General features: G+C 41.5%; 1 protein-coding gene across 1 annotated transcript in view; it reads right to left on the bottom strand.

Annotated features, from left to right (window-relative positions):
- Positions 1-203: 203 nt before the first annotated feature.
- The window catches only part of LRMDA (leucine rich melanocyte differentiation associated), a 1,351,091-nt gene continuing 1,332,888 nt past the window's right edge, over positions 204-18,406 (bottom strand). The window contains exon 7 of the mRNA XM_084845217.1: positions 204-5,220. Within this exon, the coding sequence (XP_084701343.1) occupies positions 5,141-5,220 (80 nt within the window). The 3' untranslated portion in view covers positions 204-5,140. The remainder of the gene's footprint in view (positions 5,221-18,406) is intronic.

The raw sequence follows: 18,406 nt of genomic DNA, 5'->3' as shown, positions 1-18,406 counted from the left end.
TTGAAGGTTCATGCTGTGGGCCAACTTCAAGGAGGCCCTTTATCAGTTGAAACAGCTCTACAGGACAACACTGAACAGACACAATGGTGGTGGAGAAGTAAAATCTCTTCAGTGCCATCACCCCACAAAATAAGATTGTAAATGAATTCTTAAAAACAATTATTTAATATTTCTGTTAATTTTCTTTTCTTTTTCTTAGGGTTCAGTTATGCTAATATCTAAATTAATCTTGTCTTCCCTCTTGTAGTTATCATCTATTGGGCAGTATCCAACAAGGCCACTCCACCTTTGCTTGTGAGACCCACTGCTTGTGCAATGGGGCTTTGGCGTTTCTAAAAAATGCTAATTTCAGGATCAGGACAGTTTAGCAGAGCTCCCTTCTGTGAGCTCCACTGACCTGCCCCATTCTGGAAATGAGTGTTTCCACTCATTTGGGGTTAATTTTAGAAGCGCCAAAGCCACATTGTGCAAGTGGTGGATCCTGCGATGGCATGAGCATAATAGGATACTGTCCATTGTTTATTTTTTAGCAGCTTTTAACAATTAGCTAATCGCAGGGAAAATACGGCCGCAAATTGCATAGTTTATGGCATTTTCAGCCATAAAGCACTTTCTTCTATGTGCTTTATGGCTGCAAATGCCGTGAACTATGCAATTTATGGCTTTATTTTTCTCACGATTGGCTAATGGCAGCCGCCGTTAGCCTATTGTACAGTTTAGCAAGGAGGAGTGCTGCCCTGCAAAATCCGACAGATGCGGTAAAGCTCTGGGGAAATCTGCAGGGCCCCAAGTGGCCCGGATTTCCCCACTGCGGACCCCCCCAGTCCAGAAGTCACAGGGTTCGTACACCCTTATACATAACAGATGACAGGCAGGCAGAAATCTGCTCATAGGTAAGTGTTAATTTGGGGGAAATTACAAAGTTGCTAAGGCAAACCACCTTTCGCCATTCTCCAGTTTTGTTTCCTTCAACAGGTGTATTGCATGGTAGGATTCTGTACAGGGCTTCAGAGATTCTGAGTTCCATCAGAGATTCTGAGTTCCATCAGCAACATAAGAACATAAAGAAGAGCCATGCTGGATCAGACCATCTAGTCCAGCCTTCTGTCCACGAAGTGGCCAACCAGCTGTCGACCAGGAACCCACAAGCAGGACACGAGTGCAAGAGCATCCTCCTGCCAATGTTCCTCAGCAAGTGGTGTACATAGGCCTTTGATACTGAAGGCAGCACATAGCCATCAGGAGACTAATAGCCATTGATAGCCTTCTCCTTCAGGTATTTATCTAACCCCCTTTTAAAGCCAACAAAACTGGTGGCCATCACTACATCTTGAGGTATCGAATTCCATAGTTTAACTATGCACTGTGTGAAGAGCTACTTTATTTTATCTGTCCTGAAACTCCCACCAATCAGCTTCATGGGATGACCCCAGGTTCTAGTATTTTGCGAGGGAGAAAAATGTCTCCTCATCCACATACTCCACAGCATGCATAATTTTGTACACCCCTCCATATAATGTCATGGACACTACATATAATGTCATGGAAGGGATCTATGGTGCTGTGGCTTGATTTGCCCTACCAAAGTGAGTGTGGTTCCAAGAAGAAAAGAAAGCTGTCCATACTCTCAGACATCAACCTTCCACATTTTGTTCTTATCCCTCTTCCACTTTTTGCCTGATCTGTGGCCTATTCTCTGCCTGCATGTGAGACATTATGCTTCCTGTAGCCAAACTGAGCATGCTCATCAGTGGAGAGCAGGATGGTGGTATGTGTCTGTGTATACAATGTGTAGGTAGTTGTATCCTCCTCAGCTCATGAAAATAAAATATTTGCACAGTATCCTCCTCCACAAATGTTCTTTTGTTTTAAAGGATGACATTTCCCTTTTTTGGGGAATGTTTTATACTTTTAAAAACATGTTTTTTTCAACTTCTTTAAAATCACAAGGACCAGAAATATAGTAATGGCTTTTTTTTTTTTTTAATGAGGTTCTTAAGGACTCACAGTCCAATCCAACTTTCATTTTATTATTTCAGCAGGAAAAGGAAGCAAGTGAAACACACACACACACCTGGAATACCATGTTTGCTACACCCTAAACAACTTCAACGCAAGTGAACAACAACAACATCCTTGCATGTTATTTTATTGTGTTTCACTGTTGCTAGAGATTTGTAAATTGCTAGAGCCAAAAAATAGATATGCCAGACCGTCTAGCTGAAGAGCTGAATAATTATGCTGATTTTAATTAAAGTTGCTATATGTGAAGAAAGAAAGAAACCTCAAAACAAATTAAGAATAATACCAACCATGCCCACAATTCATTCCCAAAATACTTTTACCTCCAAAGGGGAAAAAAAAATTCTTGAAAATGATACTTATGGTTTTGACAGTAAAAAAAAAAAATCCATTGAGAAAAGGGAAAAAATGTGAAAGTTATGTGGTCAGTTTGCAAGTGCAGTGTGACTGTTTGAGGCAGGGTTAAAAAGCCCTTGATGCAGACAAGAAGCGATATCCAACCAGACTGAATATGACACAAGGTTATTCCAAACAGCCCTGCTTCCAACTCCACTGCCATGGTCAAAATATGTACTCGTGCTTCAAAACAGCCAGTCAAATGTAAATGAGCATGACTTGCAGCTTGCGGTTGTTTTGGGGAAATGGGTTAACTTTCCCTCAAAACTTCCTTGTAAATTGTAGCAGTGCCCCATCTCTAGTTCTGACTTCTGAGCCTCCTGAATCAGAACTGAGTTAACTGAATATTTCGTTAAGTTGGATTCCTATGGGATGTTACAATTGCCCTGTTGCAAGGCAATCCTTTCCAACAAACTTGTGATGTAGGGGTCTCCTGTAAATATTCTTCTGTGTGGAGAGTCATATCGATGTATGGAAATGCATGTTTAATATAATGCAAGAATGGCCACAAGATCCTAAACACAGTGGAATGTAACTGCAGGGTTTGTGCATTTGCATCCAGAATATCAAACTTTCTCTAAAAATGTTTTCATTGGCTCTCAGTTCCAACATGGGCTGGATGTTTCTCTTGACCTGATGCCATGTGGATCTTTTTAAACAGAAATGGAGATCAATACATATTTTGTTTGTGGATGCATATATATATATATATATATATATATATATGGATGGATAAACCAGGCTAGGTGCTCTGTCAGACTTCCCCAACCTGGTATCCTCCAGATGTGTTGGACTACAGCTCCCATCATCCCTAGCTGGAATGATGGGAGTTGTAGACCAACACTTCTGGAGGGCACTGGGTTATGGAAGGCTACTCTGTGAGGTATCAGTGACTACTACAGAAAATACAGTCATCCCTTAGGGACCAGGTCTGGTATATGCAAACAGGTGTTTTTCTAAATACAAATGTTTAAGGTACAGATAAATAAAGCTGAGAAAAGTCCATCCCTCATATAAAACCACATCATCTGCTTTTTCACATTATGAGCATGTCCTCAACCTAGGATGTGAACTGAGGCCAGAACTATATGCTACAGCAGATGCGATGCTGCCACTGAAAATAGCAGCCTAACATTTTTTCCTCCTTTTCTCTCCACCGGTAACATCTAGTAATATAACACACATGATGTTCATCATGCTTCCTTCCAAGCAGCAACGAATGGAACTGAGCACGGAAATTCAGGGTGCAATGATGCAATGCCACCTTTTGTATTACTAAATGTTACAGGCGAATCAGGAGCAGGAGATCTAGGGTTGCTCTTTTGAGTACCAGCCATGATGTAGCTGCTATAATGGCTACCTTTGGCCAGAGACCACTGACTCATTTCACAGAGTACTTCATGTGTCCTCAGGGGGCAATGGCTTTCACCAGCACAAGCACAAGGTGGTTTTATATTTAAAGGTGTAACCAGTCCCCTCCAAATATACGTACTAAAAAATCATTTCTATAAAGGCTTCAAAAATAGGGCAATTTTACTTAGCAATAGGCAAGAGGTTGGGTTTGCTTCATTTGGATACCGTTTAGTAGTCAGTGATAAAAAGAGTATCAGTACTGCTTAAGGAAGGCTTCTCTAACATGGTGCCCTCTAGATGTGTTGGACTACAAATCCCAGAATCTAGTCCAACACATCTGGGGGCCACCAGGTTGGGGAAGGCTGGCTTAAGGACATACTAGCAAATCTATGTGGCCCTGCTTTCCAAGAGTTAGGGTGCAATCCTATACATGTTTGGACAGAGAAAATGTCCTACAACTCTCAGAATACCCCAGCCAGTATGGCTGGCTGGGGAATTCTGGGAGTTGTAGGACTTTTTTCTGTCTAAACATGGATAGGCTTGTGCCCTTAATCTTATTAAGAGCAATTTCATTTTTTTGTCTCTTCTCCTTTCCCAAAATTAGTCTGGCTCAGCAGCTCTTTTGTTGTTCTTATGTTCTTTCTATGTTCCTGCATTTTTATTTCCAAACCTAATCTCTGCAAAAACAACAACTTTCAATCCTGGCCAATAAGCCAATAATATATATAAACACCCCTGAATTCAAGTAATCCCTCACTCCAGTACTTAAGGTTAAATCCTGACAGTTTTTGTTATTTCCCCCTGCTCCCAGAAAAAAACACCCAACCCACAATGTTCTACATGTGGTATGTCTGCTTTGTGTGTCCACATTAAGCACTTATTCCTGAAGAAAATAAAGACAGATAAGGAGGTGGTTTTTGAAAATCTCAAACTGCAGCCATGGGGGTGGGGTGGGGGGGATAAACGTATAGCTTTCTCACTCAACAGGCAAGCTGAAGATAAAGAGGGCTGCTTTTGTTAAAGCAGCTGAGCATGCTCAGTGAGGCCCCAGGTGTGATCTTTGCTCTTCTGTGAGCAGCAGTTGGGCCAGGCAATCCATCATGGTGTTCTCCTTGTCAGGCCTGGTGCTTCACTGCAGCTGTCTGTCACACTGGTGGATGGGACCTGCTTAGAGGCAATCACGTCAATCTCTATGTGACTACTCAGGCTAAAGCAGAAGGATGATTTTGACAGGTCTGGCAAAGTCAGCAGAAGGTACTGGAGGACTTTGGTTACACATGCTTTTTCTTTTTCTTTCAAAGACGTGAATGCAATTTGCGCTTTTCTGTGTGTGTGTGGCATAGATGGTTTTCTAGATGGACAGGTTGCCTCAAAGCTGATCATCGCGTATGAATCGGTTGCCTTCAGAATGCTTCCCATAATAGACATAGCGGCATTTCCCTAGAACACCTGCAGCAATAGGGGAACAAAAAGGTTAGCATTTAGCATGATGTGTGTAATGGGAGAATGCTGCAAGGAGATGAGAGCAGGAGACAGTAAGGCTGGGAATTAAGTTCCATAAAATCCTGCTTCTGCATACTAAGCAAACATTTATGGAAAAATAAGGTATTGCGCCAGACTGGACTATACTTCCTCCTCTATCTTTTCCCCAGTGTGTGTGTGTGTGAGCAATATTTGTGTCCACCTGCCCTGCCCAGGCACAGTGTATGCCTCTCCTGTTGGATATGCATGGCCATTAAATATGAGTAGGGTGTATACATGAAAAATACAATGCATGTGTGCCCAAACTGTGTGGTAAATTTCCAGTTTGTATGAGTGAAACTGCTTTTCAGGCCTACACACACACATTGAATTTAATGCAAGGGTGCCGTACTCATATGCTGCACCCACGTGTAGTGTCTCACACAACAGGCTTCCCCAGTGGGTGTGGCAGGAAGGCATGATCTCTCTCTTCCTGCACGTATAGGAAAATGATTGGGGAGAAAGTATCATCCAAAGAGGGCTATTAATTTGAAATAAAGCTGTCATTGTTTCTTTCAGTTAAACAAAAATGAAATGATCAGGTCTGCTTTTAACTCAACCTCAGTTCAGAACAGATAAAAGAAAACCTGTCATATGACATGTCAGCAATGTATAGAATTCACTACCACAAAATGTGGTGATGGTCACTAGCTAAGATGGCTTTTTTTTTTAAAGGAAAGTATCAATTCATGGAGGACAGATCTATCAATAGCTAAATGAGACTTCCATGTTCTGCCATACTGCCTCAGAATACTAAATTTATTTATTTATTTATTTTGAAATGTTATAAATCACCTTACGTGACAAGCACCGAATTGGGATGCACCACAAATTAGTGCATAAAAATTTTAGTATAAAGATTCTAAAAAAAAAAACTTTAGTTTTTTTTTTAGAATCTTTATACTAACATTTTTATATAAAAACACAGATTAAAATAATCAATACAGCCACAATATGGAATAATATAAAATGACCAAAACATGTTTCGACACAGATCTTCCTCAGTAGTCAAACTACAACGATTTTTATACACATAGTAAAACAAATACTTAACAGAAATAAATAAACCTATTGGTTTATAACTGAAGTTCTTATCTGAACCAAAATACTAAAGCAATACTAAAACGAAAAACATCCTCCTACAATGGATCTCTCAAATATTCAAGGCTAGGAAGTTCATAAATTTTCAGCAATAAAGATAATGTAAATAATGTTTATAATTCCAGCTTCCGACAGCAACATTTACTGGTCAGTATGTGGCAGCCTGTAGCCTCCTCAGCTTCCCACACTTCAATTAAAGCCAGGGGAAGACATCATGAGGTAATTCCTCCCATACGGCTTTTTCAGATCAGGAAGTGCAGGCAGCCTGGGAGATTGCAGAGCAATGGAGAGATGTGTAATAGAAAGAAAACACACACAGCACCTTCAACCACTCTGCACTGCAGTGATTGGGTAAGTTCAAAAATAAATGATAAAATACCCTGAGAATGAGGCAGAACTAGGGATGGATGAGCCCATCTCTGTCCGGGTTGGGAGAGCTCGACGAGCTGCCCCCAGCTGCCCCCACAGCCCAGGCCTGCTCAGCGAGCTTCCTTGCTCGCCCCGCCTGCCTGCGAGCTGTGTGAGCCGCCCCTCTTCCATGCGCTGGCCTTTGACAGCTGGTGCAAGGAAGAGGGACCTTGGCACAGCCAGCCCCCAGCCTCTTGCCCTGGCCTTCTCTAGAGGAGGCCAGGGCAAGAGCGCTGGGGTGCTGTCATTGCCCCTCTTCCATGCGCTGGCCTTTGACAGCCGGTGCAAGGAAGAGGGGCCTTGGCACAGCCAGCCCCCAGCCTCTTGCCCTGGCCTCTAGCAGGTTGGAGGGCGGGAGAAGAGGATAGGTGCCTCCCCCCCCCCAAACCTGCTACAGCGGCAGCGGACAAGCTGGTCGTTTTCCATAAGGCCAGGAAAACTTATGGAAAATGACCAGCCTTTCCCATGCCAATGCCACTGTAGCAAGGATGGGGGAAGGAGGAGAGGCGCTGCCTTCTTTCCCTCTCCTTGCTGAGGGAGCGGGTGCCTGAGCTCTTGCCCAACTCAGCACGCTGCGAGTCGGGCAAGGGCTCAGGTCTGCGAGCTCGTGTCCGGGGGGCCAAACTGGCACCTTTTCACCGGGCTTCGACCCCCAACCAGATGCTCACAACATCCCTAGGCAGAACAATGGACATCTCTTTCATGGGGGAAGAAAACTTTCAGGAAATTGAAGGCCATATTTTGGCTCAGCACTAGCTCTACCTGTTCCCTAGAGCTGGACACAACACTTCCCACAGCACGTCTACATTGTAGTGGGTGCAAGGTGAGGGCCAGCCTGCCAGCACACTTGATGCTGTTCCCACTTGCAGTAGCAGCACCAAACCCAAAAGCAGTTACAAAAAAAGAAAGAAACTGCTACAAGCCCTGCCAATGGTGAGCCCTACTTCTGCAAAACTGTTCAGAATTTCTCCTCCCCCTAGAGAAATTTAGTGCAATTGGCCTCCCAATTTCGTTGACCACAAATCGGATGGAGAATTTTGAGAGGCCATTTTGCGCACAGCTCTATAGTAAACCAAGGACTCAAACACTGGGACCATAGTCTTGCCTCAGCTTATCTCAGTTTAGATAAATCTAGATGGTCAGTTTGGAATATGTAGAACTCCCTCCCACATCCCACCATAAGGAATTTCACAAGTCTCATTAAAACTCTTTTTGCTTGAACATTTCCTTGATGCACCTTGGAATTCAAGTGAAACGTAATAGGAATGCAAGCCCAAATCTACAAATGCTTGATGCACCTGTTATGATCTAGAGTTGTGATGTACAGATCAGTCTATTTCTGGCCCATATCTGTTTCGCATCTGTTCATTCATAAGTCTGTTTTGTCCTGTTCTGGCATTGATTTCAAATTTTAAAAAACAATCTGTATAAAAAATTAATATTTAAATACGTACTTAAGTATTATTTTTAACACATTCTCTCACAAAATATGCATTTCTAAATGTATTTTCTCTTTAAGTATGTATTTCTTAATGTATTTTATTCTAAAATACATATTTTTATAACATTTTGGTACGTGTTTTGAGCCAAGATCATTGCTGCAAAATTCCGAAAAGTGTGAAATCCGAAGAATAACTCTGTTCTGATATACACATTAGTCTAGGATCCATTCAGTTCATGTTGAAATGCGGGCCGAAAGAAATCCTCAAGCATCCTCATACTAGAGTGACATTTGTTTAGAAAGAATTGCAGAAAATGGCAACACTCTGGCAAATGTGGACTGTGACTGCAGCTAAGGACTTCCTGTGGAATGCCTGGCTCTCACGTGTTTTGCCTTCCATAGCCAACAGTGGTCACAGGCAGGGGGCTCGTGTCATTGCCAACTTGCAGCCATTTTAGGGATGCTTGAGGAATTTGATCTTTGCTAACCCCAAGATGAAATGACCTGATCCACACCTCGTCTAACATGTGGAACAGATCCTAGTTGTCCGCTGGCTTTTGCACTTCCCAAATGTTCCAGTGCTGTTCTCAGCAAAAGAGCCATATCAAAGGGTGCAGTCCTATACCCACATACCTGGGAATAAGCCCCAGTGAACGCAATGAGGCTTGCTTTCAAGTAGACATGTATAGGATTGCACTGAAAATACATTTTAGAATGTGTATTTTGAAAGAATAAATATTTAGAAATATGCATTTGAGAGAAAATATTTAGAAATGAATATTTTCATGCAGACTTGTCTTAATTCACAGATTAATGCAGAAATTAGACAGGACCTGTGTGTGAACAGATGTAAAAGTGATACAGACCAGAAATAGACTGGTTTGTACACACCCATGCCATTTTTGAGAAATCAGCAAGAAGAATGGAAAACTTGGCTTTTATCTTCCAGAATGTATTTTTCCCATGATCACTGTGGATATCATTACCCTTTTCATAAGGCTGGATGGGCTCCTCGATTTTAAGTATCAAAATTTAAAGCCCATGAAGTGTATTTTTATTCGCATTAGTTGTTTTTAATTAACAACCTTCCTCAGTCTCCTTTGGCAGCACTGATAAAAGTCCTACGTGAGGGCTTCCGTGTTTCTTAGCGACTGGGGCTGAGGCTGTTTATGGGATTCCTGGTGAGAGAGCGCTCTTTGATGAATCCTGGAGACTGCAGCTAGGTGTCAGCGCTTAGAAAATGAGGCTAGGACATGAGGTATTAATATTGTCAATGATCTCTTGACAGGAAAACAGATACTGCATTCACCATCAGATTTTAAATAGACATCAAGTGCGTTAATGACAAAAGGGCAGGCTTCAAACAAAGGGGGCTATCTGGCAGTGTGCTGAGCGAGTCTTTGGGCTGGCAATAACCTGATCTGAAAAGACACTGTCAGGTCTACAGACAGGCCTGGAACTCTGTGCGGTGACAGAAAACAGAGATGCTGACAGAGATACCAGTGCCATACTATGCCATGTATATTCTAACACTGTCTCCAGCCCTAACAAAACCTGACATCCGTTCCTAGCACTTATAGTATTTGCCGTGGTTCCTGGAGAAGATTTCTCCCTAGACATCATTACAAACTCTACTGTAGTTTTAAAGTTCCTGGCAGACCTGTTCTGTCATGGAGGTTGGGTCCTAGAGGCCTAAGGATAACCTCAGTCAGTCTAAATTTGGAGTTTGCTGTGGAAGTGCTCTCATTTTCACTGAGATCTCAGCTACTCGAGGTGATCTGAACGGTAAAGTGTGAGGAGCTGTCACCTTGAATAAAATCCTCACAGTAAAGGCACTCAGTTCATGGGATCTTCAGCAAAAATGTCGGATGGTCTGGCAGCAAGAAATGAAATCCAGCTGCTGCTGCTCGCCTGGGGATAAAGGTGCTTGGGCTAGTGACAGTTAAAGTCAGATGATTTTTTAAAACTCCTGCAGCCTACAATTGTTTAAATTAACAAAGTGTTGTCTCCACCGAGAGTTCCTACCAAGGCGCACAGCTGTAATTCGATTGCCGGGTAGAACATTTCTGCTCAGAGGGCCTTGATAGAAGCACAGTTGAAAACGGTGCCATGAGACTTTATTTTTTATCCTGAAGGTTATTTGTAAAACAATAGGCTTCCTTATAATTTAAATGAGGTGACAGCAATTTATCCCTTCACACATACACACGCTACCTTCCCCCCTACCTAGCAGCTAAAGAAAACTGTGAAAATTATAAGGGGTTGTGTGCTAGAGTAAGATTATTTGATGATCAGATACACCATGTTTAGATTTAAGAAACCAACCGCTTCTGTCTCTGTAGGAGGGGACACACCTCCCCCACCCAATCCTGCTGTGTCCATCCGCAATTTGTTCTTTTGGTTGCATCTTCAAAAAATAATTCCACAACCGTGTGTGAAAAAATGAGACCCCCACATTTAGTGACATATGTGGCATTTTTAATTAAAAGATCTGGCATTGGCCATAACAAGCTCAGCATCCTTCAAACGTGTCAAGAGTGGTGATCTCTATTTAGAACAAGCTCCCTGTTCGGTCTCTTGAAAAATGACACTATGAGGTCTCTTGAGAGATCATCTTCCCCCAAATGAGGCTCCTAATTTTTCTTAAGTAGCCGCTTCCACCATCACCATAAGCTGTTAAAACTATAATTATGAAAAAATTGCATTGGGAAGATTCATTTTTAAATACACTCTTTATCTTTTAAATGTTTTCCCTCTGCGGAATGGATGTTCTAATTATATTGGGTAAGTAACAAACTTGCAATCGCTCGCATGCATTGAGAGATCTATCTCACTTGAACACTACATTGTAATTCAGCATGATAGACCTTCCAGAGCTGGGGTGCTGGGATGGAGGCCCAATTATCCCCATAAATAAATACATGCACACATAGTAAAGCAAGTTTTTTTAAAAAATACATTGTCTTTTAAAAAATTGGGTGTGCATAGCTCAGATCTCTTGGATAGTTAGGCTATGGTATATGCTTCCTAGTGAAAAAACAGTTGGCTTTTTTCCAGGATGTGACTTCATGCCACTGGGTCAAATTTCATTCCAATCAGTATTTAAAGTTGTAGCACTCTTCTGGTACCATCTGCCATCTTTGCGTCTTCAGAATTCTTCTAAACAAAGAGGTCTTTATGTCTCTTGACAAATCAGATATGTCATCAAATGAAACATGGTCAAGAATAGCTCACCCTTTCCCTAAAAGGGCATACTCTTGGATGATCAAGTGGCAACTGTGGCTTGGAGTGCCTTTGACCAGCTTTTGTCAACTATGTCCACTCTTGGAAGAGAAAGATGTGATAACTCAACTGTCATCCATGTTACCCTAATGGTCAAACTACAAGTTACATTAAAGACATAGCATGCAGCTCTCTCTCTCTCTCTCTCTGTGGGGGAGGGGGGGATCTGAACAGGGAGAGAAGGTTTAGTACTTTTCTCCCCAGCCATGATTCCTCTAGAACTGTTCCTTGTGCAGCAGTTAAGAGATAATTTTTTTAAAAAAACCTTCCATTAGGGGATTGTTGTTTTGCTATCTCCAGCTGCCACACCAGGGGCAGGGGTGGGGGATTCTGCGGTGGGGGTTTGGCTGGGGAGGGAAGGTTAAACTTCCCCTCCTGCATGCTGTGGTGCTGACCCAGATTGGCCCTCCTGCACTTACTTTTGAGTAAAGAAAGGCACATAGGGAGCTGCACACTACAACTTTACTGTAATGTGTAGTTTGACCCTAAGTTCCGAAGTAGATGCCTGGAATGTACTGTATGTGTGGCTATCCTTGAAGAACGTTTGGAAACTTCAGCTGGTGCAGAATTAGGCTGCTCTATTATTTTCAGGAAGAGGCTGCCAAATGTATTTTGTCAGTTTTAAAATAACTTGGGGTGCAACCCTATGCCTGTTTAGACAGAAAAAAACTCCTACAAGTCCCAGCATTCCCCAGCCGACCATGGAAGTTTTTTCTGTTTAAACATGCACAGGATTGCACCCTTAATTAGTTACCAGTTTATTTCAAGGAATTGCTTTTAACTTTGGAAGCTCTAAATGGTCTATATTCAGATTATTTCCGGGAGCACCTTCACTCATACAATCCCTTCTCCCCAAATTCAGTCAATGAGGACCTGCTAAAATTTATTTTCTTTATGGACATCTGCGGTTGTCATTTAGAAGAACCAGGGACATTTTTGTGGTGGCCCTGGCACTATCGACTGGTTAACTTCAAGGGGATTGTTTATTCCCTTTTGGAAGTAAGTGCAAATACTCTTATTCCACTAACATTTTGGAAGCTGATTTTATCTTTTTCTGCTAGAGGTATTTTTCCTGTTTTTAAAATGGGCTTAAAGTAATTTTTTGTTTTACTCTTGTTTTACTCTGTAAATGAATGAAATAATCTTAAAAATGTCTGTGAATGAAGCTAGATAGCATGTCCTGGCTATTCCGAAGATAAAACCTACCTATAAGCATTAGTTCTCTAGCTATGGTACTCCCTCAAACAAGGAAATAAACTAGTTGAGACTTCCCAAGAATAAATGAACACAAATTAGAGCCAAATTCACAGTTTGCCTTTGTTGTTCTTCAAATGCTATTCTGGTAATACGTGTGTCTTGTGAGTATACTGGTGGGGTCAATGACATGGCTACTTCCCATCCAAACATCGCTAGGCCAGGAAGGTGACTTGCAGGTAGAGAAGGTAAATACTCCATTGAGTGCTCACAAAACTAGAAGTGAAGAAGACGAGGGCAACATGTTCCCAGTTTACAAAGGGCTTGAAGAGGAGACCTGTCACCCCATGGGACACCACGCAAAGCAAAGCCCCCCCCCCCCAAGTAAAGAGCATGAGTATTCATATCAGTACTTCAGTATGCATTTCAGATTGCCATCTCTCTCTCTCTCTCTTCTAATCAGAGAGTGACGCCAGCCTGTGGCAATTGCACTTCCTAAGGAAAGGGTGGGAAAATTTCAGTGAATTTCGTTAAGTTTTATTCTGGTGTGCTTGGGTGGGTTTGTTTTCTTCTTTGTTTCTTTTTCCCATTTGTTACCCACTCTGTTCTTTATAGATCTAAATAAATTTAGTATTAAAATAACCCAGCAGCCAAGAGTGGGTAAAGATAAATGCAAGATTTTAACAGTGCCAGGGGCAGCTTCGTAGTGTCTTTGCTGATCCGTAAACAAATGTAGACTTTCCCTACTTTGGGAAGCTCTGAAAAAACAGATTCTGCAGGTTTTTAGACTGGTTTAACATGAACCAGGTGAATCTGGAAGTGGAGGATGCCTATTGCTTGTGGGCATACATTAGCCAACTCTCATTCCTCACAGTCCTCAGGAAGCAGCTCTACAACTGTTTTTAAAATGTTCATGATTCTTTTCTTTTTTCTTTTTGCTAAGGTGTATTTATCTATGAATAAGTCTGGGAGAGAGTGGAGGACAGGAAGGCCTGGCGTGCTATGGTCCATAGGGTCACGAAGAGTTGGACACGACTTAATGACTGAACAACAAAGTGCTTAACATTAAAATTAAAAAGATGGTCCACATTGCCTTTTGTATGAGGCCAGACTGAGCACTTCTTCAACTTATGGCTGAACAAGTACTTCTCTTCCATCAAGGATATCAAGTCAAATAGCACATTTCAGTCCATGGCAACATCATCATCAACTACAACTAATGTACAAGTACAACTAATGGCATGAGCTTCAACGCAAGTAGCTGCTACAGACAAGAATAACAGCATCAGTTCTCACCAACATAGTTGTAAGAAAGGTGGGGCAGCAGCTTGTGTGTATTGGGGGGTGGGGGGAGAAATAGAGAAGTTGGGATTGAAGTCAATAGGGAATGCATACTGGAAAATTCTACAATGAAGGTGATAGTGGCGAAATGTGAAGTTTCCAACCTAGGCCAGGAGAAGCTGCAATAATGTTCAGTGTAACTAGCAGTCAAGCTGATGTGTGATTAAAGGCAGAGTGGTGTAAAAACACTTCAGAGTTCCCACTGCAGCTGAAGATGAAATATGTGTTCTTTTTCTAAAGAGAGGAAATGAGGGAGCAGGAGGGGCAAAGATGCACTGCAAGCTTATTTTTAAATAACTCAATTCACCACATAATCTGTGACTGGAAAAAAAATGGAGGCCTTTGTCTACGTCCTTGGGGATAAACAGACAAGTTGATATTTAATAATAAGGCATATTGTGCAAGGGTTGTATTATGTCACCATGATCTAGTTAGGCCACAAACTATGGGTTGCTTTATACGACTCAGGCTGAGATACAGTTTAAAGTCCTCTAACACATTAAGGAGCAGAGCCATTAAGTTGACAGATTAAAAAAAGATCTCAGAGCTAATGTTTCCATTATGCATATCCTGGCAATGGAACAAACAACACACTGTTCCTTAGATGTCATACTTCATTTGTAAAGAGAAAGAGAGAGAGAGAATCTCTTCCTCATTGAATGACAGTGACATGATGACCTTTGATCTAGGCATATGCTATCTACAGTTCCACTCCCTCTGGTGAAAATGGGCCCATTTAGGGAATATTACTTTCAATCATTTAAGTAGCTGTGACCCTTTAGTGTGAATAGGTTGGTGACTTTGCAGGAAGACATCTGTATGTGTGTGATACAGCTAGCTAGCTAGCTAGAATATTTGTAAAATGATGACAATTGCAATGCAAGAGGCTTTATTTTTTTCTTATTAAAAAGAGAGCCCAGCATGAGCTCATAGCAAGTGAGTGTTTAGCCTGGGAGGTTTGGTTTTATAGGTTTAAAGAGACACAAAGGGTGCATGCAGATGACTGTTTACCAAGTGTACAGTTGCTGATTAGTAAATAGTCTTCTGTATTAACTCAGTGTTACATGTAATGTGTATGTAATCCCTTGGTTGGGCTGGTTTGGACAAAATGCTAAATCATAATTTAGGATTATTAGAATGAGCCGAACCTCCCTGCAAATTCACATGCTCACCCATCCTCTCTCCTCCTCTGGTGCAGCTGCAAATTCAGAAGCTTTTGCTTCCAATTTTCATTAACTGTGGCTTGTTGTGTCATCCAAACGTGATCAACTGTGGTTAATCATAGCTACAGTTTGTTTGAAGCAACTCAGCTTCAAAGCATTATGAAGCTGTCTTGTTTCAAGAAACCATATTTAACATTAACCAAAGTTTAGGGATCAGATGATACACTAAACTGTAATTAATCTCCTCCCCATGACTGTGCTGAAGAAGGAGAGGTGAAGAGGAGTATGTGAGTGTGACACTCACTGCAGCTCATTGTCATAAACCATAAAGCATGGATTTGTGCTAGGTCTGTACATGGCCTATGAGTCAGTTGTGTGTAACAAATCCTGCCAAACAGTGAGAATTTTGCCACTTCCCTCTTTTGCTAGATTTCTAATTGATGTGGATGTGTGGTGAAATTCTCTCCACTTGGCAGGATAATACAGACGACCAGCTTACCAAGTGGTTTCAAGTAAATATATCCACCCAATTGCTCATCAAGTTCAACATTCTACCTAATACACATCATACTGTGTTTCTAAAGCGGACCCCATCTAATGCCTATTCAACATTTTCCAGAAAATCACCTAGGGGGTAAATTCTATGACAGACCAGCTTGATGTAATTAGGAGAGTGCTTTTTTTCCCTAATGTTAAACCACCTTCCAATTATTTAAGCCCCACTGCTTCTTTGTTCATCTTCAGTAGACACAGTACCTCATTGTTCTTCAATGGATGGATTGTGACCATAACTGGATCACACCCCAACGTAAGTCACACCAAAGATGCCATCACCCTTTTCTTTTTCACAAGGATACAGATATGAGAACATAAGAAAAGCCCTACTGGATCAAAGGCCTAACTAGTCCAGCATTCTGTTCACACAGTGGTCAAACAGATGCTCTGGTAAGCCTGCAATAGGGCATGAGTGCACCAGAACCTTCCCATTTGTGTTCTCCAGCAACTGGTATACAGAAGCATGCTGCCTCTGAACCCAGAAGTAATAGAAATCCTTCAGGACTAGTAGCCACTGATAGCCTTGACCTCCATGAATTTGTCTAATACCTTTTTAAGCCATCCAAGTTGGTAGCCATCACTACATTTTGTGGTAATGAATTCCATAGTTTAACTGTGTGAAAAAGTACTTCCCTTTATCTGTCCTGGTTCTCTCACCATTCAGCTTCACTGAATGACCCTGGATTCTATCATAATAAGAGGAGGAGGAATACTACTCCCTGTCTACTTTCGGCACACTATGCATAATTGTATACTCCTCTATTATGTCTCCCTTTATTCCCCTTTCTTCTGAATTAAAGAGCCCCAAACATTGTAACCTTTCCTCATAATGGAGTTGCTCCAGTTCTCTGATCATTTTGGTTGCTCTTTTCTGCACCCTTTCCAGCTCTACAATATCCTTTTGAGGTGTGGTGACCAGACCTATACACAATATTCCAAGTGTGGTCGCACCATATATTTGAATCAAGGCATTGGCTGCACACTGGGTTGACATTTTCATTGAGCTGTCCACTGCAAGTCATGATCTCTTTCTTGGTCACTCATTGCCAGCTCAGACCCCATCAGTATATACATGAAGTTAGGATTTTTTGTCCCAACATGCATCACTTTACACTTGCTTACACTGAACTATAATTGCCATTTTAATGCGATTCCCCCAGTTCAGAGAGATGGTTTTGGAGCTCTTTGCAATCCTTTTTTGTTTTAATCACCATAAATCATCTGGTGTCATCAGCAACCATGGCCACCTCACTGCTTACCGTTAACTCTAGATCATTAATGAATAAGTTAAAAAGTACTAGTCCCAATACAGATCCTTGGGGGAGGGGCACTTTCTCCACACCATGTATAATTTCACACATATTTCTCCATACTCACCTTTTTTCTAAGTGTAAAGCACCCCAAACATTTCAACCGTTGTTCATAATGGATTTGCTCCATTCCTCTGATCCTTTTGGCTGCTCTTTTAACATCTTTTCCAACTCTACAATATCCTTTTGAGGTGCGATAATAAAAACTGTACACAGTATTTCAAGTTTTGTTGCACCACCGATTTGTATAAGGGCAGTATGATATTGGCATGTTTATAATTATCAGAAACCCCTCTCTCTGCATGCAGCCATTTAGACCCCAAGTGGCCAGATCCATATACAATAGGAAAATTGCTACAGGAAAATTGGAATATAATATTAATAGATGACATAATATGCAAATGTAAGAAAATGGTTTATGAAAGGGTACTCCAGTACGTCATATCTCATGGACAGTCCAAATAGATTTCACTGGGCAGAAACAGGCCAGATTCTAAAACACTGATAAACCAGTGATCAGACAAAATTATATTTACATTTGATTGACGTTAATGTTGTTATGTAAGTTCAAGCTTAGCATTAATAATGAACATCAATAATCCTAAACACACATGACATGGAAAGAAATCCCTCTGCTTTTTTATGGATTGGAGAGTAACTCCACAAAGGTCTAATTTCAAAGAAATCTCTTCCCAGCACACTTACCTAAGCCTCTGAAGTAAAGGCCTTGACCACTAGAGGGCAGCATTAATTTGTCAAACGAAGAGTAGCTAAAAGGGCTAAAGCCGCTAAATATTCTTCTAGGGCAATTAAAGCAATCCTGTTTACTTCCTTCACAGTCCACTTTATGTTCTGTAAGGATCAGTGGTTTGAATGTATACATTCAAAGCCTTCAACCTACTCCCTAGAAACCTGACTTCTGGTAGGCTGAAAAATGCCACTCACCATCTATCTGCTGACAGTATTTTGCAGTCCAAGGAGAAATATCAAAGGTTTGGTTTTACACAACGGCCACCAAATCGCACTCAAAGTGAATTCTGAGGTAAATTAGAGGTTCCTGCTCGGTGGAAATAACTGAGGGATCCGAAGGCATGCACACATACAGTGCAATCTTAATCATGTCTACTCAGAAGTAAGTCTTATTGAGTTCAATGGAACTTACTCCCAGGTAAGGGTGTATAGAATTGCAGCCTAAGACTGGTAAAAAAAAAAAAAAATCTGAGCAAGGGATGGGATTCCCCATATCCCTACCTGGGATCCACAGAAAAAATGCCTGCAGGAAGTGCAGGTTAGCCAAGCTGTACTGTGGATGCTGTTTC

Source organism: Heloderma suspectum, chromosome 3 (genome assembly GCF_057233095.1).
Source record: "Heloderma suspectum isolate Gila_16-S chromosome 3, 16-S_ref, whole genome shotgun sequence".
Taxonomy (NCBI): Eukaryota; Metazoa; Chordata; class Lepidosauria; order Squamata; family Helodermatidae; genus Heloderma; species Heloderma suspectum.
The sequence above is the reverse complement of the archived record's forward strand: the minus strand, read 5'-3'. Positions and strand labels throughout refer to the sequence as shown.